Genomic DNA, 13,575 nt, shown 5'->3' with positions numbered 1-13,575 from the left:
ATTTACAAGCTTCTGTGCAAGAGATCTTTCTTCCTCCCCTACTTCCCTCCTCCCCCAAAAGAGGATTTTGCACAGTTTACAATCTACTAAATTCTCAATGCCTCTTGCATCATAAAAGTATGGTTTAGAATACACTCCTCTTGGAGCATTTATATGTGAATGCAAAACAAGCACTACAGAACTGAATTCATCAATCTCCAAAATGTCTGTCTTCAAGAAAAGGAAAGCTGATACTTGTCACACATAGGCAACATTAAGGGTCCCCCAATAACGCTGGCATTTTAGGGAAAGTTCTGACCCACACATGTAGTTATACAATTGCCTTTTTACTTTCATTTCAAAAGAGACTGCAAATGTGCCTGTTCTGCTGTCCACGTCAGTGACTGGGTTTGAAGTTACCACCTTACCTTGGCAGTAAGAAACACGTTGAAGTGCTCATTAAAAGAAAGCACTGGATGATCGGTTATTCTCTTCAAGAATTTGTCTAACGCTTTCCTCCTTGTCTCCACGAACTCTTCAGAAAAGCGATCAACGACACCCTTCACCACAAATTTCTCAGGAAGTGGCTGAGAGAAAGAAGCAAAACGAACAAGATTCAAAAGACAAAAAAAACTTCTGTTTGGAAACATACTAAGCAGTCAAACTCCACTCTTAACAGGAAGTGAAATTTTATGTTTGTTAAGAGGAACCATATATCAGAATTGATGCAAACCATGCTCTGAATTATGTTGTAGAAGATCTAGTCTAAATATTCTGCATTACAGCTTCAGCAGAGAGATGGACAAGTTAAGTCCAGAAAAGTACATTAAGTACTTTCAGTACAGCCTAAGGTGTTTTTCCCCTAATGCTACCCACGTTGAAGCTCCAGCTGTAAAGGAAATGCCAGCTGAGCTACACACTTTTCACTACAGCAACATCCAAGCACATATATACGTATGTATGTGTGTATATATACACACACATACCCACACATGTGTGTACACACACACACCTGACATTCAAACAAAGCTGTTCAGTCCAAGGAAACTTGGAAAACATAACGATTCTACCTTCTCCCTCCCCCTATTCTGAAGTATTTAGAGCTCCTTGATAGGACTCTCCTGTGGAGTTCAGGAGTCTTTGAACATCCAGTCTTAGTGACAGCACCATATTGACCAAAAGAAAACAAACCATTTTGATGTGGCACATGCTCGAGTAGTCCAGCCCAGAGCCGTCCAGAAGTACTTGCTAAATTGCACACTTGGTCATCTATCAGAGTCTGCATTCCTGAGCATACCTGTGTAAGTGACAAAGGTCTGCCAGCATATCTACTCTTTCATCTTACTCCTATTTCACCTTCACCAGTTCTCTTCATTTCTATATAATATGTAAGCCCCAGGCAGTCTCCAGGACTACCAGCTCTGCTGTATTTAGCTGTCTGTCCTCTCCTGTTACGCTTACTCTCCAGACTGCAAAGTAATTCTTCTGATGGAAGCTAACTCTCTAAGCTTCAGCAGGATTAGTCTCTGCTCTACCACTGTTGATTTGCTTTTGTTCACTTGGGACAACGTAGACTAAGACTAATGTCAGTTTTAAAACTGCACTTTGCATTTTATTCTTCTGAAAGTTTACCCAGACAGATGATTTGCTTACTCTTAGGTTGGCAATGGTAGCCTTATTCACCAAATTCATGGGTCACAGCTCTCTGCTAGAAATGGTCTTTGTCACCCCAAATCCATGACAAAAAGTAATTCAAAGAACAAAAAATGTTTATGCAAGTGCCTTCTGTACCACTCCCCAGCTGATGTTGGATATACGTGAAGATTGCACCTCCAAAATTAACAGAACAAACAAACAAACAGAAAAAACAACAGCAAGCATAACTGTAAAATAGCTACTATATATAGTGATTTTGGCCACTCTAATTTGTTCTTTAAATTTAAGGCTTATCTTATGCTTAACATTCAGATCAATCACTCTAGTAGAATCAGTGTAAGGTATACTCTAATTGGACTTCTTCAGAAGAATAATTCTTAGTGCAGTAGTCATTAGGCAAGACAAATTATTTTCCCTGGCTTTGTAAGCTTTACCTGGATGTTTTATGAAGTCACTGCCACAGCACTATACACAGGAGGAAAAGCACAAGCTAGACACCTAGTTTTAAAGACCCCCCTGTTCAGCCAAACACATCCATGTTGGCATGGAATAACCACTAAAGTTGGAGTATTTGAGACCCAAAGAACTTCTGTTAAATACTTTAGCTAATTATCATAATTTTAGCTGGTTGCATTCAGCCAGTTAGTTCTTACAGACTTCCCTTATGCAGGCAGGGTGGCCTTACATAAACATTACATGTTTAGGATCCACATTAAATTATACCTAGCAGTGTTCTCAGTAAATCAAGTCATGTACTTCAAACTTTTGAAAAACTTTTACAATACAGCCTTGCCAATAGGGCAATTAGCCCTTGGCAAGACCCAGCAAACCAAAAACAGGAGAGTTTGAAAGCTTCCTAGAAGATCTCTGTCCCACAGAGGAGCCTGCATTTCTTGTTTTCAATACTGTTTATAATTCAGGTTGCCTCTTTTACAGCACTTAATCTCATCTTAGAAACTGATGTCCGTGCCTCAGACAGCAGAGAAGCATTACCTAGTTCCCCACTCTAAAAGCCTAGATTTAAGCCTCGTTAAACACACTCTGAAAGCACGAGGCTATAAAGCAACTGTCACTTGCTCTACTACAAAGGTAAGTAACAAACAGAGACATAGTTGTAGGTACATGTTAAATATAACAGCAAAGTCCTACTTTCAGCATGACTCCAACCTTTTCAGTAGATCAGTATGCCAAGGGACTACCTGCAATTCAGAGCAGCGACAGAGAACAGAGCTTGTCTGTCTTCTGGCACCCAGTAAGGGGAGAAAAAGACACGAGGCAAAAAACTACAGTAAGCACTTGTAACAAGCAGTAGTTCTTGTCCTTTAATTTATAGGTCTTTGGAGGTCCATCCCAAACAGTACATACAGCTAGCAACTGGTATCCTCTTTCAACTGTGTGTTACTTATCTGCTTTATGGTCTTCCAGTTTAATAGCCCACATTTCCCTGCTCTGATGTGAGCAGAGTTCAATGCAGACAGAAAAGGCTTTGAGTATCCAAACAAGATCTTTGGACATATTAGGCTTACCTTTCTAGAGATGAATCTGAAGACTGTTGGTTTTTTTGTTGTTGTTGTTGTTTTTTTAATTGTTTTTGGGTGGGGCTTTGTTGTCTGTGTGTTTTTACTGTTGCTTTGAAAGAACAGATTAGAATAAATCTCAGATTATAGTAACCAAAGGGATAAAAAAAAATCCATATTCAGTTTCAGTTGGGCTGCTGTTTAAATAAAGGCTATTGTGGCTTTCTACACCAGGAAGACACATCATTCTTTACGGAAAAATTTTACGCAGAGTTACTGTACCAAGATACAGAAGACAGCCCTGTTTCAGTATTCTGAATTGCATATTGAAATTTCAGTATTCTGTTTGCCAGAAAGCCTCCAAGGATTGCAGTATCTCCAGTTACAGAGATGCTCTTAGAACAGCTTGAAACTTCCTTTCAGAACACACCAGAGTCACCGTGCACCTGAAATTACCATTAGCCTCTGTACTCCATCTACTTTTAGGCAATAAATACAAAAAGCATTCATTAGTCTCCCCATCTTACCGCTGTATAGAGGAGATTAATAGGCAATTCCATAACTGTTATTAGAGTGCATTTGTGCACAGGCAGATCAAAAAGGCAGTGTGACCTTCAACTCCCACATATTCTAGAAGAGGCGGCTTTAGAGATTGCCTTGTTCTGCAGCAGGTTTTGTGGCTGGTATTAGAGCAACTTGTGACATTTTTACCAAATGTGTGGTCCTGTGTGCATCAAATTCCAGGTCATAAAGCTGTTTGATTCCTTTGGTGTGAATTACCTTCTGCTGCTAGACTGTCAGCTGACTGCCATGCTGCCTTCAGGCAAGGCTGGCAGCTTGCACCTAGGCTAAGAAATTTGTAGAAGCTTAACCTGGACAGCTCCAGCTACTCAAAGAACAAGGAGGGAGAAAGGGACAAACAGCTTTGGCAGCTGACAAAACCCTGGACAAGCTCACTCTTTTTCCTGTCTTCTCCCCACCCCTCATTAAGCTTTTTGTTTCAGTGGTGTCACATAATTTTGTGAAGTATTTCTTATCTTTGAGAGATTGAACTACTATTCCACTCAGAGGCATGTCTCTGAGAAATTACGAACTTAAATAGTTCTCTGTCCTGAAACAGCCTACCTGAATACTTCTCACACAGTCTAGTCCTTTTTGAGGGAGGGAGGGAGAAAGAAAAAAAAAAAAAAGAAAAAAAAAAGCCACCATACCAAATGGGCAAGTAAAGGTGTATGCTGGCAGTGTTGCCATTTCTCCACAGTTTACCTGCTATAGACCTTTTTGGATTTCCTTGTTCAAAAGACCCAATAGTGATGATATCACAGTCTTCCTACTTCTTCACATTTTCTACAGCATGAAATACAGCCTGCTGAACATAAGTAATCCCTTCACATGACAAAAGGTGGCCAGACTGCCAGCTTCTGAGAAAGAAAGGGTGCAGTAGTTTAGCTATTCCTCTGCCTATTGAACGTATGCAATAGCTGTCAAGCTACGTGCTAAGATTTTTAAGTCTGTGCTCTTAAATGATAACACAAGTGATCCTGAAATACACCCTTTAGAATCAGCTCAAAAGGCCACCTTGAATACTAAAACTAGCACTTGAAACACCTGTGTGGCTTTTTTTTGTAAGCCTCATATACTCAGAAATGTAGATGTAATAATTGTGCAAGCAAGTCAAGCACATTCTACTTACAACAGGACAAGAATTGTTACCAAATGTATTTCCCTGTGGGAAGCTGCCAAAGCTCAACTCTCAGGTGTCTCACCTGAGAAAAATGTCTAAGTTTCATAACCAGTTAAAAATGGGCAGCTTTTCCCACTCTATTAGCAGAAGACTGAATTAAGTGCTGTATTTAAAGCTAAAGAGACATTACACCATTTAAAGGCAAATACACAACTGTCCTTAGTGGCAGATTCTTGCTTACTACCTACGGGAATGAGATGCGTTGGCTGAGACTCTTCCAGCTTGTTTCTCAACCAGTCGAAGTCTTGGTACCGCCGACGCACAGAATACTCTGGCAAATCAAACTCTGCTCGTGTGGTCTGGAAAACAAGAACAGGAGAAGTTTAGTGTACACTGAACCCTCTCACCTCAGACTTTAGGAGTAAATGTCATCACTGGCAAGGATGAGGACAGACGAGCTTTGCACTAGGGCTCCACCCCAAAATGCAGTTTGCAAGTGGCATGAAAGAAACATCCTTTGGCCTTTCGAGCAGAGGGAAAGAGCAGTAAGAAAAATGTCTACTTGGATCTGATGTATTCTTAAAGTTTATTGGTACTTCATTACATTTTCTAGTCAAGTAAATTTTACAGGAGTGATCTGGGAAGAAGAGAGCACTGTGCACGTTTTTATCTCTTGGCAGTTACCATGTGAAGAGAATGTATGATCTTTATTCCAAGGACAGGACTTAGCAATCAAGAATTAAAAGCAAAGATATTTTATGACTTGTTTACTCCTCACCGTGGGTGAGGAATGTTTCACCAGTGTTCTGTATTCTGGAAACTACAGGCTTGCTATACTCCTTCAAGGCTATCAGATTGGAACATAAGCCATTGCTATGTCTGCCGAAGGATGATTGTTGATTTTTGAGAGGAAGAAATCTATTTGTTTACATTAAATTCGTGCATGCTACATTTCAGATATCAGTATCCTAGGTTAAATCATTAAAGTTTTCATTCTTTAAGGCAAGGAGTTAAATTTGCCATTACAAGTCTGAGACAGAAGTTAGGTATGCAGAAAAACTATTGGCAATTGTTTTATCAAGTCCTTGAACAGTCTGTAGCCTGGAAAGCTGACTGTATGCAGCTGCTCAGGCAGCACGTATTGCAATTGTCAAGCAGCACTTATGAAACTATGTCCCAACCAGGAGGTTCTGCTAAAGAACCTGGTAGTGCGACAGCCCTGATTGGAAGGCAGATAGCCTCTACCATTATAACCCACCGAAAAGCACCAGGTTTCTTCACTCTTCCTAGACAGTGCACCATCTGCTAAATTCCAGCTGTGATTTTGTGGTTATTTCTGGACTGATGGCAATGGCCACACAGAGCACTATTTGTAGAGAGCCAAGTGGCAGCCTTTAGATGCAATCTGTGGATGGCTCTAACTCCTCAGTTATTACACATCAGACCCACGAATCCCCAGAAGGGATCCTGTGAAAGGTCCGTGCCAGCAGTCTCTTCAGGGAGGAGCTGGCAGCCTTAGCAGGCTATCCACACAACAGCAGCTTTAATACACAATAAACAGCACACTAATATGATATTACCTATGGAATGGTTTGTTTTCTAGAAAAGGAAGGCATAGAGAAATAAAGAGAAGACACCAAGCTCTGCCCATCCTCGTTCTGACCTGGTAAGTGCGGTAAGAAGTATACAATTAAGCACATGGACTGACATAATGAATGCTCATCAAAGGAGCACAGATACTTGCAAATGAAAGACTGCCAAGACTTAAGATATTCACTGTGGATTTGTGCTTTAGTCAGCTATACATTAGGGTAGCACCAACTTATTTAATGTGGCAGAGTGCCTCAGCAGAAGTGAAGTTTTTGACACTTCGTATGAACCATTTTCACTTGTTTGGAATAAGACACTGAACAGTATTATGCTAGAGGAAGACAAGGAATACAAACAGCTGACTGCTGACTGCTTTGCTCTGTTAGCAGGGCACCTGTATTTCAGCCTTACACAAAACCACCTGAAATTAAAATACAAAAGGTAGCCATTTCACAGTAGGGAGAGCGTGGTGCGTTTTTTTTTTTTTTTTTTTTTTTTTTATGAACCGTCTGTGACTGGGCAAAGTCCTCTGAAAAGAGCTCATACAGCAAGTAAGAGTAATTGGCATGTTTACACACTATAGTGTCTTGCCCTGCAGTATAATGAAAGTGAAGCATCCCATCTGTTAGCTTTGAGAACCTTACTAACCAGTAGTCCACTAACAGTTAAGGAAAACAATTAGGTGCTACCTAGTCTAGAAGCAGGGAGGCAGGATTTGAGCAGGTTCAGTCCCATTATACAAGTTTAACGTTAGTTGTCACTCATCTCTAGAGAACTGTTGCCATTAGATTTCTAAAGTTTTCCATATATCAGGCTTTGTTCCTTAAAGGGAACCACATGAAAACACATCGGCATTTCAGTGTTCACTGTATGGCCTGTCAAATCTAGACAGCAAATAAGCTTGTCAAGACTATTTGGACACAACATAAGGGCCCTTCAAGGTTTTAACCACACCTCACTAATGCCGAAAGAATTTGGACTTCAGATCAAGTTGTCCATTAGCTTAGCAAAAGTTACTTTTTCTGGATTGCACGCAGAATGGAAGAGTGTCTTGCCACCATCCAGGGATGGCAAGCGAAGTGTGTGCATTTTTGACAGAGCTGCGTTCCTCCCGTTTTCCTAGTAGAATTCATAAATCTCATTTCGCAAGGACACACATCTCTCCTAAAGGAAGCTGAGAAATTTATGTGGCTGATCTCGACCTCAGCCAATGTACGACGTTTCCAGGGATTTACTGAAGACTCCAGCACACTTCCACTAAGTCAGCACTGCAGTATCCCAGGCTCGGTTTGACTTGCTGAAAAGCAGGAAGGGTTACAGACAGTTTTACCTCTTGTTGGAAGCAGTATTAAGGCAGACACCGAATCTTGGTGTTTCTTCTCTTTCCTGAAAACAGTTAGCAGACAAACCTGAAGCCAGTCTGTGACAACTATGTGCAAGTATTTATTTTCCTACCCTAGTTCTAGTCTCTGACTTGCTAGACATTTTAAATATTTCCCCCATGTTACTATTTAAGACTGGGGCAAAATCTTTTACGAGAAAAACAGTAAAATGGCAGGGGGGAAGGTAGGAAGGTTGGTATTCTTAGTAGTTCATAGCTTTGCTCACCTCTCATACTTCAGCCTGCTTGACAAAGAGCACTTACGTCTGCTCCTTGCTACAGATCAAGCTGTTTCATGCACTCAGGTCTACTCAATGCGTGCACTGGAAGCAAGGGCAGAAGGATATGAAAAAGAAAACAAGACCTGCACTTCAGCATTGACTGAATTCAAGTCAATTCAGAGGTATACAATTCAAGCCTGCATTCTCCATTCAGCCTTGCAGAACAACTGCATGACACTGAGGAATGGCACACAGCTGTTCAGACTTCCATGGAAGGCACAGAAGAATGCCTTGCCTTCCTAGAAAGCACAACAAAAGCAGAATTAGAAGCACTCCTATATTTCTGTCAGGAGAGATGACTACATGGCATAAAGGTAAGATTGATTTTCCCCCTCATTCCTCAGAAAAAAAAGATAAAAAAAGATCTTCTAGATAAAATGCCTCTAGAGGGATCAAAGGTGTCATCAAGACCACATGAGACACTTCAGTCATTACAGCCAAGGCCAAAGTTCCAGCACAAGTTTCACCCATCTGCTCTTTTTGGCTTCACTGGTCTCTTCATACAAGAAAAATTGTGTTATCAAAAGGAAAACAGGGTACAAAAGACTGTCAGCAGAGCCAAGTCTGACTTGCTGTCCCCATTCTTTGGGGGATTATTACCCTGCTGTTATAGAAAACTTTCTCTGAAAGTGTTTATCCCAAAGACAGGCTGAGGAATGCTATCAGTCTCTTATTAGGAAGCTGTGAAAGCAGGGGTATAAGCAGGACCGAGTTAACTATACACTTCCTTTTCAGTTTCACTGCAAGACATTGTTTTGGACCCTTCCTCAGCCACCACTAGCTGCTGACAATGACATCAAGAGATAGTAAGTCTGGGGCATACTGCAAGACCCATCTTTTTTGCTGATGTGATGGAAGAACTTTCAAAAAAAGGGCGGGGGCAAGGGTAATAAAAAACATGACCGTAGTAGGGTTGTATTATTTCTCTACAATGGCTCCCAGTCAGAGATACAACCACATGTTACAGTGCTCCAGTACTGGCAATTACATTTCCCTCTTCCATCTAGTGATGCTGCTTTTCACAACAGGAAAGACTTCAACATAACTGCTTCTAGAACCTAAACTTATCCAAATCCTTAGGGTTCCAGTAGGATTAAGCGGAGAGGGGATACATAAAAAATAGAAAAAGCAGACATCCTCATCCTCGCGTCCTCATCCAGAGCCATCAGAGACCCTTTCAGCCCTTCAGCATGTCTCAAACCCCTCTCACACAAGAAAGTAAAGGAGGTGGTAGAAAGACATGGCCTTAAACAGAGGACAGGAACACGGCTTGCCATAGAGCTCTGATCTACAACCTGGAAGCTGAAACATCAACACCTATCTTGATCACTGTTTAAGGATTATTCCTATGCAGCTTTTGCCACGTTTAATTACTGCTTTCAGCTACAATAGCTGCCTGGGCAATTAACTTGTCATCAAAGAAGACTTGTTTGTATAGCAAGAATGAGTCAGATCATTAATACTGCTAAACATCCAACCAGTCTTTTTTAAACAATAGTAGACAGTACTAGAGGTGTTGACCCTAGAGGTTTTCCAGAAGTTTACAAGAAGTTATAAACTCAAACAGGTGAGCTGTTCATGGTGACTGATGAGGATAAATCTGGCACTGTTTCACAATCGTATTGTAAGGGTGTGATCTAGCAGATTTATGCACTACAGTGAGATGCAGGGACTATTAACAGGCAGGTAGGCAGATATACAAAATCCATGGGTGATTTTTTTGTTTTGTTTTGTTTTTAGAAAAGGGCATTATTGGGTAATAAATCTGCTCTACAGTAAATACCTTACACACCTTCTAGGATCTGGTTTAAGAAGGAAGGGGACTCATATGAAACACAGGTTTCCAAGCAGAAGAACATGATTAGGGTGTCACTGTGTAGAGATAATTGACAGAATAATGAGGTCTCAATTTAAGGTGGAAAGAGCTTTAGCCAAATTTAACTGTTAGACTGTGGGAAGCAGCATCTCACGTTTTACACTTCCCATTCCTTCTGATCTTAGTCAAGGGCTGAGTCGCACCATACACAAGTTTCCTGCAATACTTCTTAGCATTTTCTAGTGGTTAAGAAATGGTATTTTTTGCAAGATTATGACACTTAGAGCAACTAAGAATGGCAGGCCAAAGTTAAGCCAGCAGTACAAGGTAGCTGCTATTTTCAAGAGACCACATTTTCCAATGTGAAACCTGAAAGTGGAACTTCTGGGCAGACGTTTTGAAAAAAGTTTCTGTGGCCTGTAAAGGTTTCTTTACCCCAAAGGAAAATATTCTCTCCAGTATAGAGTGCAATCTAAGTAGGCCACAGTAATGCTAATCTTTCTGGACAAGTGGATAAAGTATAGTCATAGTGAAGCTAGTGAAAACTTCTCACCTTAGGTAACTGCAAGTGCCCCAAACAGATGTCAACATCACTGAGAAGTTGATATTAATGAGAACGTCTAGTTAGCAGAAATTAAAATTCCAGTTGAGAGCAGTGGACTTTGCAGATTGCTTTTCCTATTAGTGTAGTTAGATTACATTAATGATTGAGCTACAACACATGCTAAAAAAACTACATTACCCTAAGAATGCTATTGCTTCTCAAAAAAGTATTTTTACCTAGCTTTAACAGCAGCTACATAGCCTTCTGTATCAACAACTGCATGGAGATTAGTTTATATTAGGATCAAGATTATGATATAATGATTTAGATAAATGGCTGACTGAAGATGTGTGATGGACACTTAAGCAACGAGCTTAAAGAATTTCAGAGAATGGCTAAGACACTAAATGCAAGATTAACAGTGAATAAACAAGGCACATTACCTTCAAGGGGAAGTAACTCAAACCAAATGAGTGTCAGATTACTTTATATGAAAAATCTTTCAAGTTAAAGGAAACGGGCTTTTCAAGTTCACAAACAGTTCTATCTAAGAACCACAGACAAGATCTAAGCTGACACATTATAAGTTTTAAATTGTTTCATATAATGAAGTAGTAACAGTTCTGCTAAGAGAAGTCACACTATCAACATAATTGCAAGGTACTGAAAGACACCAAGTTCTTGTCCTTACGATGAAGCAAAACAACGAAAAGCATAAACATCCAGAATATACTTTAAAAGCCAAACCAACAAACTAGAAGGGAAAAAAAGCAGTAGGAAAGGAAAACGTTGTGTTGTACCTTTGTTGTAACTCTGTATGTGATGTACGTCTCCATTGTGCACACATGTTTTTTGGGATCATCGACAGTAACAAACAGGTCTCTAGTTTCTCCATCCAAGTCATCATCCAACTGTAGTCTGTTGAGAAGAGATGAGGAGGAGGCTGGGCTAGACGTGTCAACAGGTGTGCCATTGGGTAGACTGAGATCCTGTTTTGGAAAGGAAAAAAACAGTAAGTTTTTGGTAAGTGAACAGATTCACCATAAAGTACAGTGTTCTTATAGATGCCACGGACAAGTGATATTTCTGTTTCTTTCTAGCTAATTTCAGACCATTTCAGCAGCTCCAAGGATCAGCCTTCTCCAGGACACCTGAGCAGTCCCTCAAGGTTTGAAGTTTGAATATTAAATTGTACATTGTGAAGAAAGCATATTACTTCTCTACCTCCCCTTAACACAGAGCAACACAGTTTATTTCTACCAGGAAGTAAAAATATTGTTTAACCAACAGTGAACCAACTCAGACTATGAAAACAAAATAGCTAGGCAAATTAGGAGACCTACTTAAAAGTCAGGCTTCAGGCAAAGTGGCAACAGTTCAGTCCACTGGTATGAGTCAGTCTTTCCCTCTGGAGACTCCCGTATTTGAGACAGGAGGCCAAACTTGTAATCAGAGGCTTTGCAGCCAGTTCATTAACTGTGTCTATACGCAGCTCCCTTATGGAGTCTTAGGGCCCATGGACACACAGTGCTTTGGAGAGGTCATCATTCCCATCCTCACAACGCCAACAGCGTCATCCAGTGTGTAGGGACAATGAAAGCTAAAAGAACCTGCAAGTGACCATTTTAGAAAGAGGAACACAAGGGTTTGGGAAGCCTGTAATTCCTTGAAACTAACTCAACAGAAAGAAAAAAAAAAAAAGTTTTCAAAAATAAAACTTATTACATTCCCACACCTTCAAGTCTTACAACTTGATATAAACCAACTGTTCCGTACAGCTAGTAGCTACTCCACTTTGCATAAATATCACAGCAAACTTTGCATGTGCTCTCTGCTCTGGTTTCTCTGCAGAGCTAGCTGACAGCATGTGACAAGTTGTATAATACGTAGGAACATCTGACATCAGTATTAGAAAGAGCCAAAGATCTAAGGCTCTTCTTTTCATAGAAGAGTGGGTGTTGTGGTTTTTCGTTTGTTTGTAGTAGTAGCACAAGATTTTACCCACAGAGTGTTTCCCCTGTTAGGACAGAGGTTTCCCTGGTTGCTAGCCTTGCAGAAATATCACTACAGCTCATGGGCAGCACATTAACTAGTAGCATCTAGTCCCAGGACTACTGCTTAGCTCCAGCTTTATGTAGTCTTTAAGGGATTAAATGAAACATGTAATTTTAGCTAAGGAATCCTGTTTGGGTAAGATCCTGTTTGTTCATCGGTATTCCTTACGCAACTGTCTTTTCTGTCCCAGCTGGACAGGGATAGTCCAGGACAGTCTTCAAAAGTAGTCATCCTTTGCTCAAGGGTTGGGAATTACAGGTGAGAGCTTCAGGTTAAGGCCTCTTATGAAGGTCTGACAACAGCTAAAAATGGGGCTAACTTCCTAGCAGTCTGTTACAATCCCACCACGAGAACACTGATTTTACAGACAGCCCCTCTGCCTTTCACAGCCCTGCAGCTAGTGCTGTTCTTTACTTTGAGGACTGGCTTGTGCAGCAGGGAGGGAAATATATTCTTGTTTGGGGAATGAGAGAGCCTAGACATTTTGGGAAGGGCTGGTCTGAACTATTGCCTACTGACAGCGAGGTTAGATGCATTCTCACAGCAGAAAACACTCAGAAGTGGTTGCCAACAGATGAAATGCTGCAGATTTAACTCGCAAATGAGCAAGAATCAGAAGGTAAGGCACTCAAGATGCTCTTTGTCCTCACAGGATGAACATGGCACAGCTTGCCAGCTCATACACAAAGCAGACATCTTGAACCACAGAAGCAGCATCTGGCTCAGACTCAGCCTAGCAGTAGCCCGTAAAACAGGAAGACGCAAGGATACAACAAATCAAGAGATAAAGAGTTTTGTTAGAGTCAGGAAAACAGAGCAAACAGAAGTCATGACAGGATTAGAAGCAGAGGATGGGTTCAGAAAATCTGCAATTCAGCTAGACAGGAGAGTTTGGCTGAGCAAAGTAAAGAGCAAAGAAAGCCCTGGGGCACCGCAGCAGATGTAGACAAATCTGTTATTATTTCCAAAAGGTACAGGCAGCTCTTCATTGCCCATGTGCAATAAGCATTAGTGTCAGACGAGTTGTGCCAGAACTGCAGTAAGTCGAGTCCTAAGCTTCCAGTATGGAAAT

The 13,575-nt window shown here is 40.8% G+C and overlaps 1 protein-coding gene across 1 annotated transcript in view; it reads right to left on the bottom strand.

The window, feature by feature from the left end:
* SNX30 (sorting nexin family member 30) overlaps window positions 1-13,575 on the bottom strand; it is a 54,001-nt gene that overhangs the window by 22,993 nt on the left and 17,433 nt on the right. Inside the window, exons 2-4 of the mRNA XM_082783091.1 lie at window positions 11,249-11,437; window positions 5,085-5,195; window positions 408-566 (exon numbers count right to left, since the gene is read on the bottom strand). Coding sequence (XP_082639217.1) covers window positions 408-566; window positions 5,085-5,195; window positions 11,249-11,437 — 459 coding nt within the window. The remainder of the gene's footprint in view (window positions 1-407; window positions 567-5,084; window positions 5,196-11,248; window positions 11,438-13,575) is intronic.

This window comes from Aythya marila (genome assembly GCF_965140915.1).
Source record: "Aythya marila genome assembly, chromosome: Z".
Classification (NCBI taxonomy): Eukaryota; Metazoa; Chordata; class Aves; order Anseriformes; family Anatidae; genus Aythya; species Aythya marila.
Note: the sequence above shows the minus strand (reverse complement) of the source record. Positions and strands in the feature narration are given on the sequence as shown.